At 44.1% G+C, this 16887-nt stretch overlaps 1 protein-coding gene across 1 annotated transcript in view; it reads left to right on the top strand.

Annotated features, from left to right (window-relative positions):
• The window catches only part of ADAMTS20 (ADAM metallopeptidase with thrombospondin type 1 motif 20), a 294657-nt gene that overhangs the window by 273407 nt on the left and 4363 nt on the right, over positions 1–16887 (top strand). Inside the window, exons 37-38 of the mRNA XM_030215611.1 lie at positions 6944–7035; positions 13908–14012. Of these exons, the coding sequence (XP_030071471.1) occupies positions 6944–7035; positions 13908–14012 (197 nt within the window). The remainder of the gene's footprint in view (positions 1–6943; positions 7036–13907; positions 14013–16887) is intronic.

Genomic DNA, 16887 nt, shown 5'->3' with positions numbered 1-16887 from the left:
GTACTGTAGTGTTCTGCTTTTGCTTTCTTTATGCTGTTTATGTATGTTCTTACGGCTTTTTTCCATATGGTTTTGTTTGCATTTGTTTTGTTTTTGGTCCATGCTCTTTCGAGTTTCCTACAGAGTTTCTTCATGTGTAGGAGTTTGTCATTAAACCAGGGATGTGGTTGTTTTGTAATTTTTGTTTTTGTTTTGAGCGGTGCTATTTTGTTTAGTGTATTTTCACTTGTTTTGTCCCAGTTTCTCATGAAGTGTTTATCTTTATCCTCGGGTGGATGCCATTGAGTTCATTTATTGTTATTATCCAGAATGTGTGGTTGTCTACTTTTCCTCGGGTTGCGAATGTGTGTTGGGTTCTTGGCTCTCTTTTCTTGCTGCTTTCTTTCCATTTTAGTAAGAAAGTGAGGTTGCTGTGGTCTGACCATAGTACCTCTTCCCATGTGTGGTTTGTTAATATGTGATTGTTACTTGTTGAGAATCTGTGGGCTAGTATGTCTAATTGGTGTCCTTTTGTGTGCGATGTCACTTATTGTGTTGTTATGAAGTTCCATTGGTTTATGAAGTTCATTAGTGTTCTGGTGTTTGTGTTGTTTTGTTTTTCTAAGTTCAGGTTTATGTCACCTATTAATAGGACGTTTGCATGACTGGTGCAGATGTTTGAAATGAAGTTCGTGAAATCATCTTGGGTGTTTGTCCAGCTTCCTGGAGGTTGGTAGAATAATGTGACGCATAGAGGAGCATAATTGAACGAAAACGTCTATCTCCATGGGCGTTTATCTCCGAGAACGGGTCCGTGAAGGGGCGGACCGAACTGTATTTTCGAAAAAAATAGACGTCCATGTTTTATTTGACAATTTGTGAGCTGGGCGTTTTTGTTTTTCAGTGATAATGGAAAATGAAAGCGCCCAGCTCAAAAACGAATAAATCCAAGGCATTTGTTCGTGGGAGGGGCCAGGATTCGTAGTGCACTGGTCCCCCTCACATGCCAGGACACCAACCGGGCACCCTAGGGGGCACTTTTACAAAAACAAAAAAAAAGGTAAAAGAGCTCCCAGGTGCATAGCACCCTTCCCTTGTGTGTTGAGCCCCCCAAATCCCCCTCAAAACCCACTGCCCACAAGTCTACACCATTACTATAGCCCTAAGGGGTGAAGGGGGGCACCTACATGTGGGTACAGTGGGTTTGGGGGAGTTGGACGACTAAGCATTAAGCAGCACAATTGTAACAGGTAGGGGGGGGGGGATGGGTCTGGGTCCACCTGCCTGAAGTCCACTGCACCCACTAACAACTGCTCCAGGGACCTGCATACTGCTGCCAGGGAGGTGGGTATGACATTTGAGGGTGAAAATAAAAAGTTGTGAAACATCATGTTTTGTGGTGGGAGGGGGTTAGTGACCACTGGGGGAGTCAGGGGAGGTCATCCCCGATTCCCTCTGGTGGTAATCTGGTCATTTAGGGCACTTTTTGGGGCCTTATTCGTGAAAAAACAGGGTCCAGGAAAAGTGCCCTAAATTCTAGATACAAACGCATACTTTTTTTTCCATTATCGGCGAAAGGCGCCCATCTCTCCTCGGCCAATAACCACGCCCCAGTTCCACCTTCGCCACGCCTCCAACACGCCCCCGTCAACTTTGTACGCTTCCGCGATGGAGTGCAGTTGAAAACGTCCAAAATCGGCTTTCCATTATACCGATTTATTCGTTTTTTGTGAGATAAACGTCTATCTCCCGATTTGGGTCGAAATCTAGGCGTTTTTCTCTTTCAATTATAAGGTGGATAGTTGGTCAGTTATTGTGTTGTCAGTGATTTTGCATGCCAGGATTTCGATTGTTGAGGATGTGTGTTTAGCGATAGGTTCTGCTATGAAGGAGGATCTGTATATTATTTCAACGCCTCCTCTCCTCCATTTTTGTTCTGTTGACATGTAACGATTAGCATGCGCTAAATGTGGTGGAGAGGAAAACAGTAACGGAATTCAAACATGCATGGGATAAACATAAAGGAATCCTGTTCCGAGGGGATGGATCCTCACTCAGAAGCTTAGCCGAGATTGGGTGGTGGGAGGCGGGGATAGTGCTTGGCAGACTTATACGGTCTGTGCCCTGAAAATGACAGATACAAATCAAGGTAAGGTATACACAAAAAGTAGCACATATGAATTTATCTTGTTGGGCAGACTAGATGGACCGTGCAGGTCTTTTTCTGCCGTCATCTACTATGTTACTATCCAGCTCATTTTTGCAAGTGATCGCCGGCCATTTTATGACATAAATCGGGAGATGGCCGGCGATCTCGGAAAAGCGGCCAAATCAGTATAATCGAAAGCCGCTTTTTTGGCAACATCGCCGCTTTCCCGTCGCATCGCCGGCCAAAGTTCAAAGGGGTGTGTTGGCGGCGAAGCGAAGGCGGGACATTGGCGGGTATGGGCGTGGCTACCAGATGGCCGGCTTTTGGCGATAATGGAAAAGGGTTTACTTGGTCCTTTTATTTACACGACCAAGCCTCAAAAAGGAGCCCCAAATGACCAGATGACCACTGGAGGGAATGGGGGATGACCTCCCCATACTCCCCCAGTGGTCACCAACCCCCTCCCATACAAAAAAAATAAAACTAAAAACCTTTTTTGCCAGCCTGTATGCCAGCCTCAAATGCCGTACCCACCTCCATGACAGCAGAATGTGTTGTATCCTCCGAAAGCCTTTCCCTGGTTGCGATGTGGCTCTCGGGTGAGTGTGACACCTTTTCTGTTAGGTGCCCTGCAGAGTCACATCAGCAATGCATTGTGGTGGGTGTAGGATACTGGGCTCTACTCCCATGGTGCTTTTCCCGCCTGCTAACTGGGTCAGAGTGTGCCCTGTTTTGTTTCCGGTAGTCCATGAGGTAGTGGCCATTTTTGTAAGCCAGTTTTAGATCCCTTTCATGTGTTACCCATGTTAGAGAACGTTATTACCTTGAATGTGGCTGAAAGAGGGCATTGTAAACCATTCTGCCAGCTCTGACCTACTGCTAATCTCAGTACCAGGGAGACTCGTTGCCAGTGGGGCACAACCTCTGATCTGCAGTTAACTGTGAGTAAACGTGCTTTTTCAAATAAAGAACTTTTTCAAAGAGATTAGCTTTCAAGTGTCAACTGGTGTGCCAAGGTTATACAGCAGCAACAAGTCCTAGAGGCCTGTGTGTATGCAGGTCCCTGGAGCACTTTTAGTGGGTACCGCAGTGCACTTAAGGCAGGCGGACCCAGGCCCATTCCCCCCTACCTGTAACACTTGTGCTGGTAATGGAAGCCCTCCAAAACCCACTGTACCCACATGTAGTTGCCCCCTTCACCCCTAAGAGCTTTGGTAGTGTTGTACATTTGTGTGTAGTGGGTTTTGGGGGCTCAGCACCCAAAGTAAGGGAGCTATGCATGCGGGAGGTTTTTCTGAAGTCCACCGCACTGACCCCTAGGGTGCCCAGCTGGTGGCCTAGCATGTGAGGGGGACCAGTGCGCTACAAATGCTGGCTCCTCCCACGACCAAATGCCTTGGATTTCGCCGGTTTGGAGATGGGCGGCATTTTTTTCCATTATTGCTCAAAAAACAAACCCGGCGAACTCCAAGGCATTTGGCCGGGCTAAACCGTATTATCAAAAAAAAAGATGTTCGGCCATCTTTTTCGATAATATGGTTCTGGCCAGCTGTAGCGGCGCCGCCAACATAGATCGCCGGCGACGTTCGATTATGCCCCTCCAGTACTGTGTTATTATGTTATGGCCATCTTATCATTAGTATGCTCTAAATCTGTTAGTGTGTCTTAGTAAAAGGACTCCCAAGTTTATCCAATAAATATTTTGGACTAAATTCTATAAATGGCACTGAAAGTTCTGCGCAGAAAAAAATAGCACTTAGCGTTATTCTATATACAGCACTCAAAGTTAGGTGTTATTTAAAAGCCGGGATCTGCATCTTTTAGGTGTGAGCCAGGGGCATAGCCAGACTTCGGTGGGAGGGGGGGTCCAGAGACCGAGGTGAGGGGGCACATTTTAGCCCCCCCCCCCCCCCGGCACCGCCGACCCCCCCCCCCTGCCATTGCTGACCACCGCCACAACCACCACCAACAACTTTGGCCCCTCCACCCCTGCCGACGACCCTCTCGACCCCCCCATCCCACCACCACCACCCCCCCCCTGCCGTCGCCTACCTTTGCTGGTGGACGTCAGACTCAGAAACAGAACAAAGCCTTGCACCAGAAGAAGAGGACCTTGGCTGGCAGGGGTTGGGGTTCCCCGCCAGCAAAGGTAGGCGACGGCGGGTTGGCAGCGAGAGGGGGGGGGTCGAGAGGGTCGTCGGCAGGGGGGTCCAGGGCCAAATCTACGGGGGCCCAGGCCCCCGTGGCTCCAAGTAGCTACGCCACTGGTGTGAGTGTTTACACCAACTGAACCCTGGTATAAATTCCTGTGCCTAAATTAGGCACAGATTCCCTATATTCTATAACAATGCGCATAAATTGCTGGAACACTCCTGATCCTCCAGACCCTCCCATAGCCATGCCTCCTTTTTGGAGCCATGTGTAAAATTTACACGCGGATCTGGGTCCACAAATTTGTGCGTGTAAATTTCAGTTAATACCAATTAGCACCCAATTATCAGCACTAATTGGCTCATTAATCAAATTGCGCACACAAAGTGAGCATGCGCCCAAATTTGCATGCACAATTTAAAGTGCCATTTATAGAATTTGGGGTTTCTGTTTTCATACTGATGTGTTCTGCTTTCCTGGCATCTGATGTGCTTTTCATTCTTTCTCCAGACTGACCCTTCTGTGATCACTCTTTGTATCTTTTGACCTTTGTTTTGGCTTTTTTTTTCTTTTGCCTACAAAACATGCTCAAGTTTAAAATTCAAAAAAGTAAATCATAGACAAATGGTTGTGATCAGCAAAGTTATTAACTGAAGTGCCCTCATCAGGAAAAAAAAAACCCCTTTGCATTCAAGTATTTGACCAAATATCAGAATCGATTCACTCTGACCCATGGTATAAACCAATAAATTACCCAAATATAAATACTCTAGAATCAGGCATTCCTTATATCCTCCCAACAATGCTTAAAAATGTCCGTCAACTAGCATTCTTGACCATTTCTAGTTTTCAAATTAATGGTATAGACAAACATCATCCTCTTCATTCTAGAGACATGCTCTGCCTGAATGCAGAAGGATCTGGGGCCATTGAATGAGCATAATGTTCTCATGGTTGCAGGAGTAATCCTCTCGCTAGGGAGATGGTACAGGTGATTAATGTACAGTTGATCAATGAGTATATTTCAAATGTTTGCATGACAACGTGTTTAGTTGTAAGTGTGATGCTCAGTTTCATGTAATGGAGCATCAGTTGTCACAGGAGGATGTCAGCAAGAAGAAAGAAGAGCAGGGCAGCGAACGCGGCTGCGCTGGAGACCGGCGCTGAAGAAGGCTTCGGCTGACAGGGGTTGGGGACCCCTGCCAGCCAAACCAGGGGCCCGGGTGAAATTTGCAGGGGCCCAGGCTCCCATGGCCCCACCCTGCTTGACTGCTGGAAGCTTTGTGGTTCACCCCTACTCTGTTTTTTTTTTGTTAACAGTAAAATAACACATCTTAATATTTGATAGTTTCCCCTCTTATATGTTTACTAACTGCCAGTAATTGACCCACAAAAAAGATTTTGGATGACTAGAGCCTACCTGTAGAGTGAGTGTTATCTGTCTGACTAGTTTGCATTCCTCTCAGCAGTGAGAGCCAGCAGCCCTCCCCTTGATGGATGGCACTTGGGCTTACTCGCCTCTATTATAGAGGCATGAATTGAGCCACAAGTGAATTAAAACAGGAAAATAACTGAGAATATGTGCTTAGCTCTGAACACATCAAAGGGAATATTCTTGAAATAAGTTTTTCTTGGCTAGGGACACCACTTCATGGTAATGCCTTCAAACACACCAGATTCTACTGTAGGCCAAGTAAATATTCACATGCCAAAAGTCAGTGCCTTAACTTTTTGGCACAAAACATTCCTAACTGAAGACATCAGTCAGTCAGTCTGTCAACAAACCAAACATTTTCAATGCCATCTCTTTATACTGAATTCTCAGCTGTAAAATCAGCATTTGGTGGGAACTAGCGTTGACAGCCGTTGATCACTGGATGTTAGTGGCTGGTGAACACTTAACCATTCTCACAAAACCAGATGGCATGGCTCCTCCACCATGTGGAGACCTTACCCACTGATTATTTTCCCAACCTGTTTATCTTGAAACCCTACTGGGGCCATTTGCATACATTTGTCCAAGCAAACTCAGCTGGGATACATCACCCTCTGGTACAAAGAAAGTAATTAACCTCACCACAGGAATCTCATTCCCACACTGTGTCCTGCTTCTTAGTAATTCTCCAGTAAACATACACAGTCTTTGTGAGTATAGGTGAAGACAGGGACCAAGATATCTTCAGGACAGATCACTTAGTTCTGATTAATTACTTCCATAAATCAGTATTGTTTCAGTACCAGATAAGGAAGATAGCATGAAAAATGTGACTGTTTACAGGTTCTGTTTTTTTCCCAGCTGAAAATTTAGATGTGACCTACCTGTAATCACTTTACATAAAATACGGTGAACTATTTACTTGGTGAATACAATTCTGTAGACTTGCTTTGTACATATTGATTCCTTTGTACTTCAAACAGTGATAACAAGACTACCTTCTCTGGCCTTGTTACATAGCTGTAGGTCAATGACAATGATGTCCAATTTTTCTTTTCATGATAGATTTGCAGAGTATCAGAACAGTTATTATTTGCTAAACTTATATTAAAAATTGTAAACTTTTATGATCAAGCAGTAAAGAGATATGCATTACTTTTGTTTTTTAATAATATTTTTGACGGTGGTTCTTGTTATAATGTGCTTGTTTCTGAACAATTCTCTTCTAGCTACGGATCTCCTTTTTACACAGACAGCATTTGGAAAAGCAGTGCCCTTTGCTACTGCAGGAGATTGCTATAGCGCTGCTAGATGCCCACAGGTATGACATATTATTTTATGATTTACCTGGTGAAGAAGGCTTCGCTAAGCATTACAGACCGTGATGTCAACATTAAATTCAGCAGCAAAGCTGATGAATTGCTGAGAACCGTTGAGGGGAAGAGAACAAATTAATCTCACCAAGAGTCCTTTAGTATTCTCACATAGAGGGGCATTTTCGAAAGGGACGGCCAAGTTGCGATTTGGACGTCCTTGCAAAACGGCAAAATCCAGGGGCGGGGAAACCCGTATTTTCAAAACAAGATGGACGTCCATCTTTCGTTTCGAAAATGCCGTCAGAGACATCCAAATCCTTAATTTTGGACGTCCCTAGATTTGGTTGTCCCTAGACATGGATGTTTCTGACTTTTGGCGATTTTCGAAACCAAAGACATCCATGTCAAAAACAGCCAAATGCAAGCCGATCCATTTTCAAAACAAGATGGACGTCCATCTTTTGTTTCGATAATATGGTCAGGGACGTCCAAATCCTTAAATTTGGTCGTCCCTAGATTTGGTCATCCCTAGGTTTGGTCATTTCTGATTTTCGGCGATAATCGAAACCAAGGACGTCCATCTCAGAAATGACCAAATGCAAGCCATTTGGTCGTGGGAGGAGCCAGCATTTGTAGTGCACTGGTCCCCCTGACATGTCAGGGCACCAACCGGGCACCCTAGGGGGCACTGCAGTGGACTTCAGAAATTGCTCCCAGGAGCATAGTTCCCTTACCTTGTGTGCTGAGCCCCCTGAAAACCCACTACCCACAACTGTACACCACTACCATAGCCCTTACAGGTGAAGGGGGGCACCTATATATGGGTACAGTGGGTTTTGGAGAGCTTGCTGTTCCCTCCACAAATGTAACAGGCAGGGGGGGTATGGGCCTGGGTCCGCCTATCTGAAGTGCACTGCAGTACCCACTAAAACTGCTCCAGGGACCTGCATACGCTGTCATGGACCTGAGTATGACATCTGAGGCTGGCATAGAGGCTGGCAATCAATATTTTTAAAATGATTTTTGAGGGTGGGAGGGGGTTAGTGACCACTGGGGGAGTAACGGGAGGTCATCCCCGATTTTTTCTGGTGGTCATCTGGTCATTTTGGGCACCTTTTTGTGCCTTATTCGTAATAAAAACACGTCCAGGTGAAAACGTCCAAGTGTTCATCAGGGACGTCCTTGTTTTTCTCAATTATGGGTCAAAGACGTCCAAATGTTAGACACGCCCAAATCCCACCTTCGCTACGCCTCCGACACGCCCCCTTGGACTTTGGCCGTCCTTGCGATGGAGTGCAGTTGGAGACATCCTAAATCGAGTTTCAATTACACCAATTTAGACGTCCCTGGGAGAAGGATGTCCATCTTCTGATTTATGTCCAAAGATGGGTGTCCTATTTCGAAAATGAGCCCAATAGTGACCCTACTGTATAAAATCTATGCCAGCCTTAGGGGCCAATTAGAACTGTGCACTGATACTTAGCACATGGCTTCCTAATGCAAGCCTAATGCAAAATGTTAGCTCTGTAATACCCTGTGAATTACCGCTGTGTTAAAAAGCATGCACTGTTAGCCATTTGCTGCATTGAAGAGTAAAATGTCTCCCTTCCTTTCAGTGTGTGAGCAGAGAGTAACTCACATACTGACAGGAAGGGAAGCATTAGAAAAAAGAAAACAAAAACCAGCCCACTAGTCTCCATGTTCTCCAACACCCCAAAATTATCCCTGGTGATCCAGTGAACCTAAACCCCTTCCTCTGACACCCAAAATAATATCCCTTGTGGTTGAAGGAAGTAATGTCACCTGACAAGATGGAAGACTGAGTGGTGAGCTCCAGTGAACCAACACAAGTAAATGCAAAATTGAACCCCATCGAGAGCTCAATACCCATCTCTCTGTGTGCTAATATCAGTGGGAGCTACCTAGAAGAGGTACTTGATGGCAACAAAATGGAGAATTGCTGATTTAAAGGATGGTGCATACTGTGGAGGCAGCCTGAAGCAGCAGGAAGCTGTTGAGCATGAGGCGGGTGAGGTACCAGAAGGGCAAGTCTATAACAGTTAAGCACCACTTACATGTGTAAATGTGCATAAATGACAACAAATCAACTGCAAGGGGGAGGGAGTTCACATGGGCAGAGCATGGGAGGGGCATGGGTGTCGCTGCCACTTAGGGAGAAGTTCTATATATGGTGCCCTAAAATTTGGCGTCATAAAAACTCATGGTTAGTGTAATTCTATAAACTACACCTAAAGTTATGCATAGTTTATAGAATACACTCACGTGCTATTGTTGCAACTAAAATTTAGGTGCGTCAATTTAAGCCACCTAAAACCAGACCTTAAATATCTGTGCCTAGGTTAGGCACAGATCGAGTGTATTCTATAATAGTGTACATAGTTTTTTGAAACACCCACAACCCGCCTATTCCATACCCATGGCCACACCCCCTTTTCAGCTGCATGCGTTAGAATTTACATGTGCCACATTATAGAATACGCCTGGAAAGTTGTGTGCGTAAATTCTAATTAAAGGCAATTAGTGCCTTTAATTGGTTGTTAAGTACCAATTAGCGCTGAGTGGCTTGTTAATCAATTAACTTGTGCGTGCAATTTGGCCATGCTGCCAAATTAGCATGCACAGCTTAGGCCGCCATATACAGAATTTGGGGGTTAACGTGTGTATTGTACAGAATAATGAAAGTAACATGCGCCCTTGCTGCATTTAGGTGCTCACAGTTAACACCAGGTCTGTAGCTGGTGTAACTGCAGGTGCCTGTATTTTAGGCATGTCAGTACTGACTTATACTAATAATCTATAATGAAGTCTGGGAGCACAGATGCCATTATAGAATAGGCTCTCACCGCACAGTGACCATCTCATGCATGCTTTTGGGCTAGCAGTAATGAAAGAAGAACTGGTTTAAAGAAGTGTGGAAGGACATTACCAAGTTCAAGTTCTGGGGCAGATTGGTGAGTTGGTGTCAGATAGGGTTACCATATTTGCAGAGACAAAAAAGAGGACACAAAAAATAAATTTGTTTACCTTTTGCTAAAGAAATATTTAATCGTAACAGATATTTAAATGAATTCTAGGGTCCCTTTTACTAAGCAGCGGTAAGCCAGAACTACTGCTGGCCCAACGTTGATGCTGGCGATAGTTCCACCCCCAGCACATGCCATTTCCGGCACTAGTGAAAATACGTCCCTATTTTTTAACCACAGCAGCCATTATGATTTAGCAGCATTAGTGGCAACGAGCAGGACTGAGTGGGCTCCATTGGTGTAGGATGAAGTGGAATTGCTAGATAGGTATATTGGAGGGTTGGAGGTGCAATAAAATCTTTAAAGGAGGGGAAGGCACATGGATTGGATGGCTTTACAAAATTTTATAAGATGATTAGAAGGGAGTAGGTAAGCCCACTTTCAAGCAATTTGGAGTGGAGGAGTAGCCTAGTGGTTAGTGCAGCGGACTTTGATCCTGGGGAACTGGGTTCAATTCCCCTTGCAGCTCCTTGTGACTGTGGGCAAGTCACTTAACTCTCCATTGCCCCAGGTACAAAATAAGTACCTGTATATATATAAACCGCTTTGAATGTAGTTGCAAAATACCACAGAAAGGTATCTCAAGTCCCATTTCCCTTTCCCTTAATACAGTAGTAAAAGGGGAAGGTAAGTCGATGAGTGTGGCAGAATCATGTTCATACCAAAACCTGGTAAGGATGAGAGTGTTTGTGACTGCTTCAAGTCTATCTCTGAGCAACTTGGATTCTAAGCTGTTGGTCAAGATCCTGGCCACTAGGTATATCAGGGGTGGGGGGGTTGTACTACCACCTTGAGTAGTTCAAACATAGTCCCAAAAAGAATCCATTCTCACTACAAAGGTTGCTTTTTAATAAAAGGTGAACTTTACTAATAGCAAAATCAACTTTCAGAAACAGGTCAATTTAAGCAGTCATTAAGTCTCATTCTCTCAGGGGGAATCCTGGGGGACTAAACAGATGGTAGCCCCTCATAGTCAGTATTGTTTTGCCTGCGTCTACATTCTTGGCATGCTACCTTATTTTTGAGGGGAATGTTGCAGCTATTGGTAATCATGTCTGCTAAATCTGGTAAACCAGCTAGTGTTTATACTCCAGCTCTGTCCACAAAGCGCTGAAAATCTGATCCTCGATCACTGATTACACTTCAGCATATACTGGAGGAGATCCCAAGCATGAAGGATACTTTGCGGGAAAACTCTTTGGCTCTTTTAGAGATCAAGGATGAAATGAGTGTGATAAATCAACCAATAAGCAACATGCAAGAAGAAACATTCATTTTCAATGTGCAATACACATCCTTGATGGACCCTGAACTTTTACCTGAACTACAGTGCTGCAAAAAGACATGGAGGAGTAGAATAATCATTCCTGTCATAGCAATCTATGGATTTTGGGAATCCACAAGGGAACAGAAAATACCAATTCTATTAAATACCTTGAGGCATTGTTGCTCAAATTATTAGATTTGAACTTTGACTGGTCCCTTTGAAATTGAATGGGCCCACCATACACCATCTTCTTCCTCAGTCTCTAGTCTGTTTCCTTGGTCTTTTGTCATTAAGGTGCTTCACTACCCGCATGTGCTGGACATATTGCAGAAATCTGGGGTTCCCTTGAGCATGAAGGCACAAAAATTATGATTTACCCAAACTTAAGACTGTACAGAAGCAGGAGGCCTTCTCACTCAGAGAGACCATATGAAAAAAGCAGGAGTACAATCTGGTTTTTATATTGTCTCCAGCTTACTTTTCATAACTCCATGAGGATCCATCTGAAAATATTTGGATGTTTCACTGGAGCAGTTTGAGAACTTCGACAGCAACACATTTGAAACTACTGATCTTCTGAACGGTGGACTCTTTGTTTTCCTTGTAGTTCCTTTCTAGAGGAATAGTTATTTACATTGTTTTGCTTGAGTTGATCTGGAGCCATACGTTCAGCAACTATGTGCTGCTGTGGATGTGAATGTAAGCCTGGATGTCTCCTTGATGGTATAATTTTACAATTGTTCATTTAGATAAGTGAGCTGGACTGGTGATGCCTGTAATATGGCTTACCATATAATATTAAGGGGTGATACTTGTATGACATATTCACTGTAACTGATGCAGATCGAATATATGATCACATAGATTTAATCATATCATGATGATAGAACAGAAGTGCAATAAAATAGGAGCATATAGAGCTAAAGACCAGTTGATATTTAATAAACATATTACAACTTGATGTAAGAAAAATAGCCAAGTCGATATTCAGCGGTAGCCGGTTAAGTTTAAACCAGCCAAAGACAGGCCTGCTATTTTGGCAGCCCAATTTGGCCACCAAATTTAGCCAGCAATGTGCTGAAGGCTATATTGCATGATATAGCCAATTATCCGCTAAGCGCTGACCATGTATATTCAGCGGGAAATAACTGGCTATCTACATAAATACATAAGTATTGCCATACTGGGACAAACCGAAGGTCCATCAAGCCCAGCATCCTGTTTCCAACAGTGGCCAATCCAGGTCACATGTACCTGGCAAAATCTCGAAAAAGTACAATACATTTTATGCTGCTTATCCTAGAAATAAGCAGTGGATTTTCTCCAAGTCCATTTTAATAATGGTCTATGTACTTTTGTTTTAGGAAGTCAGCCAAACCTTTTTTAAACTACGTTAAGCTAACTGCTTTTACCACATTCTGTGGCAACGAATTCCAGAGTTTAATTACACGTTGAGTGAAGCAACATTTCTCCGATTCGTTTTAAATTTATTACTTTGTAGCTTCATCGCATGCCCCCTAGTCCTAGTGTTTTTGGAAAGAGTAAACAGGCGATCCACGTGTACCCGCTCCACTCCACTAATTATTTTATAGACCTGTATCATATCGCCCACTGAATATTCACAAATAGCTGATTAATTGCTATTTAACCGTCCGGTTGCTGTTCATGGCTGGTTAAATAGCGCTGAATACCGTGAGAATTAAGTTTTGTGCTTAACTTGCCGTAACTCAAGGTTCTAGTACTTGGAAAGCCTAAAATTAATGCTGCAGCAAAAAGGTGCGTTCATTCCCTCTATTTCTTGTTGTAGGTTTGTACTAATATTCAGATCAATGCATTGTACCTGCTCACCCATTAACTGCATTATGCAGTTAGCACATACTAAGTGCAACGCATTAACTGCCAAACACCATCCACACCCACTCTCCATCCATGCCACACTCCCAACAAAGGAAATTCAAAAAAATTAAGTAATGCGGGGTAAGCATGCAGTAACAGGCAAACTATTACAAAACACCTTATTGCAGTCATGCGGTAGCCTTTTCCTGTACATTAACTGCTTGTTAAGTGCTTAACAAACTTTAGTAGAAGGGTCCCTTAATTATTTATTTGGATTTAGCTCGCATCTTTTTTTTTTTTGTTTGTTTTTCATTTAGGTCAAGGAGAGCGACATTTAGGTATTTCTCTGTCCCTGGACAGCTCACAATTTATTTGTACCTGAGGCAATGGAGGGTTAAGTCACTTGTTCAAGGTCACAAAGAGTATATCATGGAGTGATGATAAGAAAGATTTTGATAGCATGTCACACTTCTAATAATAAATTTCCTTGAAATATGTTCAGAGTACTCAGTGAAGTGCCAGACAGAAGAAGAGTGGTGACAGGGAACTTCCCTAAAATATTCCACTCTGGGTCTTGATATTAGGAATGATACAGCTAAACTGGAATAACAGTATGTTAATTCTTACATTGGTTCAAAAGGTGTCGGAAACTACAAGGAATTCAGTAATTGGTGGATAAGAGGAGTCTATATTTTATTAATAAGCTTTCTAATTTGTGTTGATTTTTCAGGGACAGTTCAGTATTAATCTTGCAGGCACTGGCCTGAGGATGTCCAGTGTTGCTAAATGGATTACTCAGGGCAACTATGCAACTATCAACATTCACAGGTCACAAGTAAGTACAAACATATAAATTCTTAGTCAGAAGCATAGATCATCATAGGAACAATATCTCACAGAGGTTCAATAAAAATATAGCAGGGAATAATTTCAAAAGGTTTTTCCAGGGGTAAAGCAGTGGTTTTCATGTAAGATTGGCTTTTATAAAAATTGCCATCCTGATATGCACATAGGTTTATCTGAACCGAGTGGAGGCTTTCCCAGGATGGGGTTGGGGAGCACTGGAACAGTGGTATAGTATATAGTCCATGTGACCCCCCCCCCCCCCCTCATTGGTTCATCCTTTGTCTTGCTCTTTTGGAATGTTCACAGGCTAAAATGTTTCTTTTCAGAAAATTTGCCTCCCTCCCCCCCCCTCCCAATTTTAATTTTATTGGTTCATTTCACCCACTTTAATGACTTTAGGCTCAGATAGAAATTGTGCAAGCATAGATTAATGTGCATTAAATCAATTTTCCATGCACTAAAGGGTATTTTTACCAAGCTGTGGTAAAAGGGCCCTGCGCTAGTGGTGGGGGCTGTTTTTCTGCACGCTGTGGCCCTTTTTACTGCAAAGGGTAAAAAAAAAAAGGCTGAAAATAGCCATGGCTATTTGGTAAGATTAATCTTACTGCATGGCCATGCAAGGGGGAGCACTTACTGCCACCCACTGGGACTAGCGAGTTGTCCTGCCTGATTACTACCGAGCAGTGGCGTAGTTACGTGGGGCCACGGGGGCCTGGGCCCCTGTAGATTTGGCCCTGGACCCCTGCCGATGACCCTCTCGACCCCCCCTCCCACCGCCAACCCGCCGTCGCCTGCAATTTAATAAATGAGCCAAATAGCACTGATAATTGGACACTAATAATCAATTATTGGCGTTCATTGGCATTAATTAAAATTTGCTTATAGATCTTTAGGCGCTGGGATGTGCATGGGAGGGGCATGGGTGGATCAGGGGCGTTCAAGGAGTTTGCATGCAGTGTTACAGAATTCGTGGGATCTGTGCCTAATTTAGGCATGAGAATTTACATCAGGTTTCAGTTGATGTAAATTCTCACACTAAAAATTTGGCACGGATCCCAGCACCAAACTCTATTCTATAAACGGTGCCCAACTCTGAGCGCTGTTTGTTGAAACATGCTTAGTGCTAATTTTTATCGGCACCCAAATTTGGGCGCCATTTATAGATTTGGGTCCCAAGGGGTAAATTCTATAACTGCCTATCCAGCTTATTTTCGAAAGAGAAAGATGCCCATATTTCGACCCAAATCGGGAGATGGGCATCCGTTTCCCGTGGGCGCCCAAATCGGTATAATTGAAACCCGATTTTTGGCGTCCTCAACTGCAGTCCGTCACAGAGACGAACAAAGATCATTGGGGCATGTCGGAGGCGTGGCGAAGGCGGGACTGGGGCATGGTTATTGGCCGAGGAGAGATGGGCGTCTTTAGCTGATAATCGAAACAAGAAGGGCGTTTTTGACGAGAATTTGGTCCGCTTTATTTGGACCCTTTTTTTCAGGTCCAAATCCCAAAAAAGTGCCCCAACTGACCAGATGACCACCAGGGGGAATCGGGGATGACCTCCCCTGACTCCCCCAGTGGTCACTAACCCCCTCCCACCAACAAAAACCCACTTTACAAACTTTTTTTCCCAGCCTGTATGCCAGCCTCAAATGCCGTACCCACCTCCATGACAGCAGAATGTGTTCTATCCTCTGACAGCCTTTCCCTGGTTCTGATGTGGGTCTCGGGTGAGTGTGACACCTTTTCTGTTAAGGGCACTGCAGAGTCACATCAGCAATGCATTGTGGTGGGTGTAGGGTATTGGGCTCCGTGATTCCACTAGCTTGTGTTAAATGCTCACAATGTTGGTAGTTGGTAGGCTCTACTCCCATGATGCTTTTCCCTCTGCTTACTGGGTCAGAGTGTGCCCTGTTTTGTTTCCGGTAGTCCATGAGGTAGTGGCCATTTGTGTAAGACACTTTTAGATCCCTTTCATGTGTTAGCCACGTTACAGCACTTACTTCTTACTTTGAATGTTGTTGAAAGAGGGCATTGAACACCATTCTGCCAGCTCGGACCTACTGCTAATCTCAGTACCAGCGAGACTCGTTGCCAGTGGGGCACAACCTCTGATCTGCCGTTAACTGTGAGTAAAGGTGCTTATTCAAATAAAGGATGTTTTCAGCGAGATTAGTCTTCAGGTGTCAACTGCTGTGCCAAGGTTATACACCAGCAACAAGTCCTGTCCCTGGAGCACTTTTAGTGGGTACTGCAGTGCACTTCAGGCAGGCAGACCCAGGCCCGTCCCCTCACCCATAACACTTGTGGTGGTAAATGGGAGGCCTCTAAAACCCACTGTACCCTCATGTAGTTGCCCCCTTCACCCCTAAGAGCTATGGTAGTGTTGTACATTTGTCCCTCCCACGACCAAATGGCTTGGATTGGGACGTTTCTGAGCTGGGCGTTTTTAGTTTCCATTATCGCAAAAAAAAAAAAAAAACGCCCATCTCAGAAGGGACCAAATCCATGGCATTTGGTCCGTCCAAATCGTATTTTCGAAACGAAAGATGGACGCCCATCTTTTTCGATAATATGGTCTGTCCCGCCTCTTCACATACCCGTTTTCGGACATAGACGCCCATGGAGATGGGTGTTCGCATTTGATTATGTCCCTCCACGTATGCCATTATAGAATCCGTGCTCAGCGGCAGCATCCTGGTGCCTAACTTTAGGTGACCTTTTGAGAATTACCCCTATTCCCAGGGATTTTATTATTATTATTTATTTAGATTTTGCTCACATCTTTTTCAGTAGTAGCTCTAGGTGAGTTACATTCAGGTACACTGAATATTTCTCTGTCCCAGGAGGGCTCACAATCTAAGTTT

The sequence above is a fragment of the Microcaecilia unicolor genome, chromosome 10, assembly GCF_901765095.1.
Source record: "Microcaecilia unicolor chromosome 10, aMicUni1.1, whole genome shotgun sequence".
Taxonomy (NCBI): Eukaryota; Metazoa; Chordata; class Amphibia; order Gymnophiona; family Siphonopidae; genus Microcaecilia; species Microcaecilia unicolor.
The sequence above is the reverse complement of the archived record's forward strand: the minus strand, read 5'-3'. Positions and strand labels throughout refer to the sequence as shown.